The sequence below is a fragment of the Accipiter gentilis genome, chromosome 4 (genome assembly GCF_929443795.1).
Source record: "Accipiter gentilis chromosome 4, bAccGen1.1, whole genome shotgun sequence".
Lineage (NCBI taxonomy): Eukaryota > Metazoa > Chordata > Aves > Accipitriformes > Accipitridae > Astur > Astur gentilis.
This window is the reverse complement of record NC_064883.1, coordinates 29,587,789-29,599,825: the sequence shown is the minus strand read 5'-3', so window position 1 is coordinate 29,599,825 and position 12,037 is coordinate 29,587,789. Positions and strand designations below refer to the sequence as shown.

The 12,037-nt window shown below is 40.0% G+C and overlaps 1 protein-coding gene across 11 annotated transcripts in view; it reads left to right on the top strand.

Moving 5' to 3' along the window:
* ABI1 (abl interactor 1) overlaps positions 1-11,641 on the top strand; it is an 85,096-nt gene extending 73,455 nt beyond the window's left edge. For 4 of the 11 annotated variants that reach the window (XM_049798352.1, XM_049798348.1, XM_049798345.1 and 1 more), the window contains 4 exons: positions 1,237-1,413; positions 4,286-4,372; positions 8,685-8,870; positions 10,581-11,641. In XM_049798352.1, the coding sequence (XP_049654309.1) occupies positions 1,237-1,413; positions 4,286-4,372; positions 8,685-8,870; positions 10,581-10,756 (626 nt within the window). In that variant the 3' untranslated portion in view covers positions 10,757-11,641. The remainder of the gene's footprint in view (positions 1-1,236; positions 1,414-4,285; positions 4,373-8,684; positions 8,871-10,580) is intronic. The other 7 variants (XM_049798356.1, XM_049798350.1, XM_049798347.1 and 4 more) reach the window with 3 other exon arrangements.
* Positions 11,642-12,037: the final 396 nt, after the last annotated feature.

Genomic DNA, 12,037 nt, shown 5'->3' with positions numbered 1-12,037 from the left:
TTTATCCTGTGGGCATAAGGTGACTGAAAAGCAGAAGTGTCTGTCACAGTGGCTTGGGCTTGATTCTGTAATGCTGCAGGTGGGTGGCAAACTGGAAGACGTGAGGATACGAACTAACCATTCTTGGAAAATTTTTCAAGCATTATATATAGCTGTTAGGTTGGGATCTAAAAGTAGTACTTTTCAAAACAGGCAAGAAAAAATACCTGGCCCTTTTGTGTCACAGGCTGATGACAAAATTAATTGATTGTGTTTATGAAGCTAGCTTTGGAGGCTTTGACCCACATAACCCTTTGCACTTTCACTTACTGAAGTGTTAAGCGAAAGTGGCTTTGGATAGCATTACAGGACTGTAAACTTCTGATCACACACTGTTTGTGTATATATGTGTGCGTGTGCATTTTTGTATATATTTATATATATTTATATAAGATATATACATAGGTATATAAAAGCACGAAACATTTTATTGCAAAACAATTTTTGCACTTAAAAATTGCATTGATCCATGTGACCTCAACGTGTGACATTCACTAATTTGCAAAGTGTCATTCTTTTCTCTGTCAAAGGTTAATCCAAAAGAGAACTTAAATTGTTTTATTAACCTTGAAGTTTGTGCAGCAAGCATGTGGAAGGTAAAAATGGGTGTTCATCCTGAAGAATGAGTGACATGTCTTTGTCAGCTGGCATTGGTGATTCTGATTTGTTAGTGCAAATTCTATCAATATAAAAGCACAACTAGCAAATATGACTGATAAATGTGCCAAGTGTCTGAAGCTCATGACATTTGTTTTACTGTTTTGTTAGAGTGTCTTTTTATATTAGATTGGAGACAAGTTCTGGTTCACAATGGAAAACATTTGCTTTGAGCAGAATGTGGATTTTTTTCTGTGTGCTTTTTAATAAAGGGTATTGCATGTAGAATAATTGAGATATGCTTAGGAGTTGGAAGCTGATTCAATTTTCCAGTCCAATCCAGTCTCTCAAAGTAGTTCTCAGCATTTCTCAAATGCCCTTTATATGAGTGTTGGTTTATGTCCTGTGTGTTTTTTCTCATTATTGTTTATAACAGGAATATTTGTTTTCTGTTAATCTCCTGTTACTGGCCTTAAATTATTGGAAACCTGTAATCAAGTATTTCCCATGTTCTGGGCTTTTTTCCTATTTTCTGCATTCTATCCCAAGTAATGCTCTGCTTAAGTCTTCTCCTTGGTTCCTCTGGCTAATGCTTTTCAGCTGCTCCGGGTTCAGCTCCTGGTTCCCAGTATGGCACAATGACCAGGCAAATCTCGCGACACAACTCTACCACTTCTTCAGCATCTTCTGGTGGATACAGACGGAATCCTTCTGTGACTGCCCCATTTTCTGCTCAACCTCATGTTAATGGCGGGCCTCTTTATTCTCAAAATTCAAGTAAGCTTCTAAGCTCTGAAATCACAAACTGTTTTGAGCAAAATGATTGTAAAAGCATGCATGGCATTTTAATTCATTTATGAAGAGCATCAATCAGATTACTGCTTTCTTTCTGAAAATAGAAGGAAAAACAAACAAGAAAAAGCATATTGAAGTTCTACAGTGATTGCACTATATGCAATTATACTGTTTTCCCCTCTGACTTGTTTGCTGTTACTCATGACAAGAAATTATGATGATTGCCTATCTAATTATAGGCACATTATACTTAGCATTTCAGGTGTGCTTGGAAAACATAAACTAAAACTGGATTTTTTTTTGCAGGAGACCTAATATGGTTGTAGTACAGTCCTTCCACTACTGGGCTAGTGGCAAGAGAGTACTCTTTGAGCACAGTGCTCATGTAACAAACTTTTCCCATTACACAGTTCTTCCCTGTCTCTGTCTCTTTCCTAAATACTTTCCTGATTCCAAGTTTCTCCTTTGTTCTTAGTTTTAAGCTTGACTGTTAAAGAAGACCTCAGTCTCCCTCTTTTTAGCAGACTCCTCCTCTGTGCTTCCACACTAGTAGTAGTAGTATAGATCCAGATGAATGAGGGAAGGGATGGGTGCCATGGGCAAGTGAGCAGGTTTTAGTCAGCAGTATCCTGCCTACCTACCCAACAGGGCAAATGAGATTCACTGCAGAAAGATCTGCAAAATAAGGATCTACCCGAGTGTTGGTAGAAAGCTGTTTCTATCAGGGAACTTCTTCCTTGCCATTTCCATAAATTTTGACCAGATACACATAGAGGAGTGATAGCCCTGTAATGGTTTCTGGTGGTGGTCTTCAGCGTGCCAGCTGTTTTTAAACTTCAGAGTTTCTTTTAAAAAGAAATGTCGATGTTTGGGCTGAAGATCACTTTACCAGCATTTGCTGTTGCATGCTTACTCTTAAGGAAAGAATGCATATAAAATGTTTGAGACACTGAGGTAAAGAGTTTTCTCAGTGGTTTAGAAGCACTACATTTATCAGAAAGCATTTTTATATGCAGGTGCAGCACCTATCTTTTTTTTCCCAATCCTGATTTTCCTCCCACTTTCTCTCGCCCATGCTGGCCTTTCATTTTCCTCCACACTCTTGTTCCCCCAAATTAATTCACCCTAACAGAAACTCCTTCCTGTTTGAACAGTTGTGTTCTGTTGAATAAATAGGCCTTTACTTCTGGAAATAGTTCAGTTGTCTTAAATGCCATGTACACCACTGTTTCTGAACATTTACATTTGTCCAAAGCAATTTTTTGCTCAAATGCAGGTGCTGTTCCTTTATCTAGCCTCTCTGGTGTTTTCAAAATACTGATTGTCAACATTTTTTAAACAGTATTTTGGTGGGTGTGTTTTTCTACTTTAAACTGTTTCCCTCTGCTTCTGTAACTGGTGATATTTTTTTTTTAATTATTATTTTTTAATGCTGCTGTCTTGACATTAAATCCAGGTCCCATGTTTCCTTAAGGTTTTACTTTTCATGCTAACAAATACTCTGTTTTTTCTTAGATGTTTACTTCAATTTTGTGAGAAACCTGTTTGTTCTCCCTCTTTTATCGATCATTTCTCCCATACAGTTTATTTGATTATTGGTTTTGTAATGAACTAAATGCTCCATTGTTATTCATCAAACATTAATCTTTGTTATGGCTTTATTTAAAACTGTTGCTTACTTGGAAGTACAGAACCTCTTTCAAATTTGGTTCCAACTGGATTACCCTGCTGAATTCCCACCTTCACACGAATTTTTCTGCTTCAGTGCAAGAGAAATTCCACTGAGAAGGGGCATGGTATAAACAAATGAGTTGATGTTTTGTTGGTTTTTTCTTTTTCTTTTTTTTTTTTTCCTTTCCCCCTGTTCATGGGGAGACATCCTGCCAGAGCAGACACTTTGAATAGCATGCCTTACTGCTACCATGCCTCTTTCCTACCCGTAGAGGGAAGACCTGAACACCTCAGCTGTCAGCCCAGCATCTGTGAGTGCTGGTGCTGTCTCCTATCGCATTACTCACCCAATAGGTATATACTCGAGAAGACCAGCTTGCTAGGGCTTCCTGGGGAGCAATGTGTGCTAGTGTAGCCAGTTGTAGCTCTTGAAGCCTTTGCCAGCCTCCTAGGTTGCTGAGTACCTTTTAACCACAGAAGATTTAATAATTTAAAATAAAGTTCTGTTCTGCTCTAAACCCATCTGGTTTTCCTACCAACAAGCAACAAGGTCCCTTCTATGTAAAACAAAAACATAGTAAGACAAGCCACTGCTTCATGCCCCAGCAGAGCAACCTTAGGGGAGGTGCCTTCTGTATGAATATTAAGTATTGATGTGCAACATTGTTTCCCTTGTAAAGCAGCTGGTTTTGCTCTGTGTCAGTGCTGCTTTGCTGCACTTGATGTAGTGCTCTACTCTTATTTTAGAGGAGCCCTCCAGAATGCTCTGAAACATCACCTCTACTTCTAGTAGCATACTTTTAAAAAGTAACTGCTAAATTTGAGTAATCCTTATTTGGCAACAAGATGAAAAGTTCAGTTTTGTGTGAACCCCAAGTGAAGCGGAGCAGGTCCCTTCACACGTGCACCCTGTGAGCTTCCAGACACACAGCCTGCCCTTGGCTTTTTATTCAGGTAAACGCAGGGGCATGCTTTGCTTTTTGATCCTCAATTGGCTAACCATGAATTCAGCCTTGTTGGAAACACAAGCTTGAAGAAGGTTCTTCTGTGTGTGTGTTCTTGTTGTTTTTTTACATACTTTGTTTTGTGGTCCTTGTTACTGACGGCTGCTTTTGTTTGTTTCCTTTTTTTTTTTCCTTTGTCTGTTTGACTTTCCCCGATATGGTGTGTGTGTTGCTACCAGTTTCTATTGCTCCACCCCCTCCCCCTATGCCTCAGTTGACTCCACAGATACCTCTCACAGGCTTCGTGGCCAGGGTGCAGGAAAACAGTAAGTTTGGACAAGCTGAGCTGTTAAAGGGTAGAGCCTATTTTCTTCTAGCATGCATGGCTGGCAAGTCAGACTCTATTTTGTTTCCTTTTCCAGAAGCTAATACCATCTTGCATTCTAGTGTCAATATGCTATTGGAGCTGAAGGGCACACTCTTCAATATTTTATAACACGTGCATGATTATTACTGACCCATTTAAGTTCTGAACTGCAAATTTATTATAGAAATACAGTGTGAAATATGTGGCATATGCTTGGTGTGATTATAGAAATGTATCTTAATTAAAAACATTAATGTCATGTTGAATCATCCTGCCTGAGGTTTCTTCACTAGGGATAATTGATTAGTTTTTATTAGAAAGGCTTGTGTAGACTGTCAAAATATGTACTGTGTAACCATTGATTCTAATACTGTGGTAGTCTTCAGAAAGCTGTACAGTCAATTGAAAATGTGCAGTCTTATGATCTAATGCCATTACAAAGGAGCTTGTAAGGTATTTCTCCTCTCAGCAGCCTTTCATTCTCCATTTCTTTGTGCTCTCTAGCCAGATTTCCCTACTGACCTTCTTGCAGCACAGCTATGCAATGCTAGGCTTGTGAGATATGCTCCCTGGCTATGCTCTGGGCTGCAAGGTGTTTTATACTGGTAACTCTGCTTTTACCATTACTACTTGATTCATTTCAGGTGAGTGTTACTGTCCCAAATGCTAGTGCAGGTGTAAAGTCACATTGCTGATCTGGGGACATCTTTGCTGTAGGAGTACGTTGCAGTTCTGTAAACAACAGAATGAATGCGATGTTGATAGGGCAGCTAAGTATAAAATGTTTTTGAAGTGTTTGGGAGCCATAGCAAAGTTTGCTAGGGTCTCGGGGCCTACTACTACATAGTAGCTGTATAGCTTCAGCATACATTTAGGGGCCCCCAGGTCAGACTGGTGCTGCTGTTCAGGTTTCCATTAGAGCTTTTAAGTGGTGATGTTCTGAGCATTCTGCTAGAGATAGGAGGCATCTCTCTGGTTCTTATTCATAAAGAAGGTATTTTGGTGTTGTGCTAGGTAAGTAGTAAGGATCACGTTGATGTGGAATAGTATGCAACAAAATTCTGTTGATGAAACTTTCCAAAATTCAAAGTGTAGAGGTAAACCTATTGAAGATGAAGGTTACAGAATGTTTTCACTTGCAGATAAACTTGGGAAAATTGACACCTGCTTCTGAATTGTTCCAAGTATTGTCCTCCTGGAGATAACACAGCCCTTGGGAGAGTGGAGGTGAAAGGGACAGACTTATTCATGTGTGCAACAACAAAATGCAAGCTGACTTGTGAATGAGATTGCAGCAAAAATAGCAGAAGTTTGAAATCTGGTCTTAGGAATTGTTCTTTTTATTTTCTTTCTTTTAACAGTCCCTTGGGTTTGAAAGTTATATAACGAGTATGGCTTTGAGCTGCTGCTGCCTCATTTTGGAGGCAGGGGAGCGTGTGGCAGTCTGCGCATACGCTCAGCAAAACTGGCTGTAGAGGCTGTTAAGTTTTGGCATTGTGTGCTAGACTTTCATCTGCCTCGTTTTCTGCAAGAAGTCTACGGAGGAGTGGAGTTAGGGAGACGTGTGGGTAGGCTTGTCTTTTCCTTATCGTAAAGATCTGTGGGTTTGGGAAGCAACATCCTCTGCTCTGTGGACTCCTTTCAGACAACAAGGAGAGGCCTTAGAAACTATGCAGCGCCTATTCTTTTTTTCCTGCGCCCTGTGCCCAAACTGTGGGTATCTCCTTCAGAGAGGTTCTCCAGTGTATCCGGTGCCCAGGGACAACTGATTGGATATAAATTGCTGTACTGTCACACCCTGTCGTTTCAAAAGGAGTCTGTTGGTCCCCATTTAGGGAACAGGGATGTGAATACATACAAGAGAAGATGTCTCAATTTGGAGCTGTATAAATACTGGTCCTTTTACCCTTTCTCATTTAGTGTGGTTTTCTGTATGCTTTTTTTTTTTTTTCTTCCTCTAGGATAAGTAATGCTATTCTAGAGTCCTTTAAGTTAAAGAACCAGGAAAAGTCTAGGTTAAAATCCAAGACGAGGTGGGGGGATACTTCCATGGGGTGGCACTTGTCTAATTTTCTGTTCCATTCTCTCCCCTTGTTTAAATGTGAAGTTGAATTGTTTTAATGTTTCCCATAAAGCATGCAGTTTCTGCGCTGCATCTCAGTTAGGGTATGTGTTGGCACTTTCACATTTGCATTTCCTGCCCTCTTTTCTTCTTTACAAATAAACAACTTCACGGTTGAATAAATACAACTTTTTGCATTTCTTAAGGTAAGGATTTCTTAAGATCTCAAAGGATTGTTGTTTCAATAGTGTGGGTTTTTTCCTGGCTGCAGAGAGAAATTAAAGGGAGAAATACATTTTGTGAAAAGATGTGCCAAAACTACTGCACAAAACCAATTCATTCATAAACACTGTTGTCATGTGTCTGTGGTGGATTCATGAAGCCTGCCTGTGAGTGCTATTTGGTAACATGGGCAAGACATAGCGTTCAGTCAGCCAAAGGCTTTGTTAGTCTGTCTCCAAGTGACATAAATGGGCTTCTGTATGGGAGAGGAATCACTAATAGCGTGGCAGCCAGTCTTACTGATGGAGAGAGCTGTTGGGTATACTGCTCAGCTGGTCAAGTTGAAGAGGAGCTGGGCTTGCAGGTAAAGAATAGCATTAGCTCTTCAAGGCATAGAGAGCAGGCTGGGTGCCAGGGCTGAGGCAGCCTCTGCCCCAGCAGCTCCTGCTGGCTTCTGCTCCCTTGCAGCAGGAGATTTGGCTTCCCCTATACCAGCACAGGCAGTCTGACCCAGCTAGGACATGGGAGTTATGCTCAAGCCCCTTATCAGGGGCATGTGGCTGAAGAGCAAGGTCTAGTCACCACTGGAGTAGTGGCCAGGGGCAAGTAAAAAGCATTAAAGCAAACAGAAACCCTACTTCAAATCTCTAGTGCCATTGTAACTAGCATTAGCTAAAGCTTCACTCAATGTTGTTCTGTCCTTGCTGTGCAGCTTGGCTTTCTTCTCAAAATTTATGTAGTGTGCTGGAGCTACATGTTCTGGAGCACATGCCCAGCCTGATGCCTCCTTCCAGTCAAACCCTTTCTAGAGCAGTGGTTTTCAGCCTGTTTGCAATATGCAGACTCCCAAATCTCTTGTAATTAAATCTGTATTGCTATATAATAAAGTTGAGTTTAGCGACAGTAGCTTCCTTTCAGTAACTTCTGGCTTCATAGTGCTTACACCTAGGTCTGTGTGTAGTGGACCACAGTTCCCAGGGAATAGGACAAGTGACTTGATGTCTTGCATCTGAGCGTGCTTGCTCTCTCTCCTCTTTCTCTCTCTTCTCTCTCTCTCCTCTCCTCTCCTCTCCTCTCCTCTCCTCTCCTGTCTCTCCCCCTCCCCTCCACCCACCCCTTTGCTACCAGCTGCTGTGAATGTTACTGAAAACTAATTTGATGAATTGATTTTAAGAGTGATTTGTACCATAATGCCTTTCTCTTTTTCCCTTTCCCAAAGCAACTTGTAATTGTGCTGATTGGAGAATCTCAGGGCAGGGATTTGACATTTTGGATTATACACTTAATTCCTTGAGCACTTTTTCCCCAAGAGCAGCAGCTGCCTGTTGTAGTTTTCCATTTATTAATTCAATCCTGGTTGTGTGCACACACACAAGCTAGTCTGCAAGATAAGGATCTGTACAAAGCTTTTTTTCTGCAGAAGGATTACTTGGCTTTCTCTTACCTGGTTAAATCTAAAACACTAGCCTCTTCCCTTTTTTATGATCCACACCAGATCTTTTTGTCCCCTTAATGCTAGCTCTGAGAGACAAGGAATCCAAGGAAGCAGTGTTCAGAAATAAATTGTTATAGACAAAGGATTTGTTAAAAAATAATCAAGCTGCTGGTCCAGACCAGAGGCCTGTTGCTGCCTGGCTCAGAGGGTGCCACTCGGAGTCCTCCCATAGCTAACTGCTGCAGCTAGCCCCTCAGCGCATGGACGTCGGAGCAGGAAGCTTTCCTCTCTGCTGGTGTTCAGCTTACGCCCTGCAGCATGTGCTTTGACTCTAGTAGCATTTATACATAGATTTGACTACTAATAACAACTGTAGTTGTGTGTTGTAGCTGTTAATACAAAGCCTCTGTTTCTAATCAGTGCATGGTATTATAGTGCATGCTTTGTGTGCTGTCCCCCCACCCCTTTTACTTACAGTGTACAGCCTCAGGTTTGTTTGCATCTCCACACTGTTTTGATTTAAGAAAAAAAATAATCTCCAAACGTTTCTAGTTGCTGATAGCCCGACTCCTCCCCCACCACCGCCTCCCGATGAGATGCCAATGTTTGATGACTCTCCTCCTCCTCCACCACCACCCCCTGTGGATTATGAGGATGAGGAGGCTGCTGTTGTGCAGTACAGCGATCCTTATGCAGATGGAGATCCTGCTTGGGCACCTAAAAACTATATAGAGAAAGGTAAGAGAAGTGTTGCTGTGTTACTACCGTCTCAGGTTTAACGGTATCTGAAGGGAATGAAGGACTTAGCTTGGGTCTGTGGAAAACAGTCATTGTCCCTGCCAAGTCAGAACTCGAACCATTCTTTTATTAGTTTGTCTGTGGCTACACCTAATGTGATAAAATATAATCCGTCTTTGGAAGGATTATAAAATACCTTCAAGCATTCTAGAATGGATAAAAAAAATATCCTTCATTATGAGAAGCAGATGTAAATCAGATGGCTTTCATCTTTGCTGAGCTGCTGGACTGTGTCTCTAGCTACCTCAGGATTGTGGTGGTCATCTAGAAATGGTGTTGCAGAAAGGCCAGAAAGTCCAAGCTCCATTTATCCCATCAAACTAGATAGCTAGAGTGGATCATTAGACTTTCAGCTATAAAATGTAGTGAGGCTTCCTTGGAGACTTACCAGTGACTCTAGATCAGCAGACTATAAACTGTGCGTAGGTATGAACTCATATAGTAAATGTCTCTTCTCATGAATAATTGAGATGCCAATTTCCTGCCTGTAGAGTTGTCTGTGTTCTGACAATGACCATTTTGTCAACAGCAATGTTGCACGTTTTCTCATGATCTGGCTGGTACTGTAGTGCATATGGAATGGGGTAGGGTACCTGTGATACCTGTTGTGGCAGAATCTTCACTCCTAGCTGGACTGGGTGCAGGATGTACCCATGGGATGAAGGTTAACTGATACACCATGCCATTATTTGCTAGGCATTAAGGCATCAGATTTCCAAGAATGTATGTATGTAAAATAGTACATTCTTGGAATTCATAAAACTGATCAATTGCACAAATCCATGTTAAGTGTTTTGAAGGGTAAGGCTGTGATGTCCAAAGTTTGTGTATTCATAGTGGTAGTTTTTAATTCCAATACTACTGGTGGCGACATTTACTTTCCTTAGGGAGATCTCCGCTTTGTTAATTGCACACAGTGAGTTGTAAGTTGGCAAGAGTAATGTATTCACCAAGCAGCTACTGAAAAATAGCTGATGTTGCTGTAAATTCACTTCTACTTTTTCCTACAGTAACTTTTATACTTGCACTCATTGCAGCTCTTTGAAAAGCAATGCCAAACGTTATCACATAGAAGCTCTGTAGCAATGACCATCCATTTCTGTACGGTGGCTTTAAGCAGCTATGTTGACAAGATCATACACTGAAGTACATGCTATATATATAAAGCTGCAGGGGCCATAGTGTAGAATTTTTTTTCCGTTGGTCCATTTCTACAGAATGACTTAATTAAAATTTTTTTTTTTTTTTTTTGCTTTCTCTAATCAAGAGATCCCTATACAGGGATCTGTATGCTTTTGAGGTAATCTGACCAGAAATGACTGACACACTCATGGAGCCAGTTGTTTCATAGTTCATCTTTTAAGTGTCCATATGCTCTGCTTTACTGTGTCACAGTCAACTGTACCTCTCTTGTCAATAGTTTAACTGAGTGTTTGGTGTAGTCACCACCCACTTCTTACTGGTAGCTAATGTTGCAAGAAAAAGTGAAATTTCATTTTCTGGACTTAACGTTCAACAGGCAAAGCATGTGAATTAATTGTGGAAAATCCCAGGATAGCAAACCAGTCTTTTAAAAATAATGGTACTTCAAAAAATGTTAATACTGGTGCTATTAATAAAATGCTAAACATGTCCCTGTTCAATCCACAGTTGTTGCTATATATGACTATACAAAGGACAAAGACGATGAGCTGTCATTTATGGAGGGTGCAATCATTTATGTGATAAAGAAGAATGATGACGGCTGGTATGAAGGAGTTTGCAATCGAGTAACTGGCTTGTTTCCTGGGAATTATGTTGAATCAATCATGCACTATGCCGATTAAAATCCTTTGCTTTTCAAAGTTGGGTCTTGTGTTCAGTCATACCATGATTATTTACAAGGGGTAACTAAAAGCTAACAGAATTGTCTTAATATACTTTCAAAAAAAATGTGCCCATTTCTTCAGGCCATACTGTTTTAATGGTATGATTGAATGTCCATCTCTCAAGTCTCTGGAGACAGTATGTCTTACCTGATGGCAATTTGTAAAACAAGCAACTGTCTATAACTGGCTATACTTATTTACTTATGCATTGTTAATTTTATGACCAGCCTAAATATTCTGGGGAAGTAGGGTATAATATTTAATGAACCATGATCAGATTGTGCCATTATGTTTTTCAGTACAGCATGGTAACTAACACTACGTTAGACTAACATATTAAAATCTGGATGAGAAGTTTAATGTTAGTGCTGGTCATATTACTTTTTGTTTAGACTCTTTGCTCATTCTTGAACTATATTTGTTTAAAGCATGCATACAAACTTATGTATTGAAATATACTTTTTTAAAAATCCAAGATGCTTCCAATTGTTGTAATCTTTACCTGGAGTATTCTCACTGAAGTCTATTACAATGAGTTGTTTGGGTCTAAGGTGTCCATGTGAATCAAAAAATGGGTGGTTTTATGTATGTGTAATTTGTACCCAAGTTTTTTTAATGAGTAAATTTACATTATGACTTTTTCCATTCATAAATATATAAGTGAACCAAAGGTCTTGTCCATTACTTTGTTGGTTGGCTTGGCAAAGAAGTTTGGAATGCTGAAGTAGCAAAATCATGGCTGTGTTATCCCAGGCATTGTACTAAAAAGCAAATGTTTGTAATGTGACTTTATCACTGACAGAGGGCAAATAAATTAGATATGAAACCTGAATTACACATTTATATATACTCTTAAAAGTTCTTTTCTTCCAAAATTAATTTTAGCAAGGATCCTTGATTGAATCTAGTTATCTAGATGCAGTAAGTTGGATACCATTGGTAACTGACATTTCTTGGTGGAAACTGTATCTGGCTTGGTCATGTGCCTAGCTGAACAGAGATGGCAGGCTGTTTCTTAAGATATGACAAAGGGGGAACAAACGTGACAGGAACTTAGCCATTGTGTCAAGGGATCACAGGCAGAGATGGAGATGATGTACTTCGCTGCTCTACAAATTCTGTGGTTTAAATAACCTGAAAAGGAATGTGGTAGTACTGGATAATTACTGTAAGAAGAATGTGTCTGGGACTTCAAAGCAGACTTCTAGGAGGGTACTGAATATACTCTATAAATGAGTG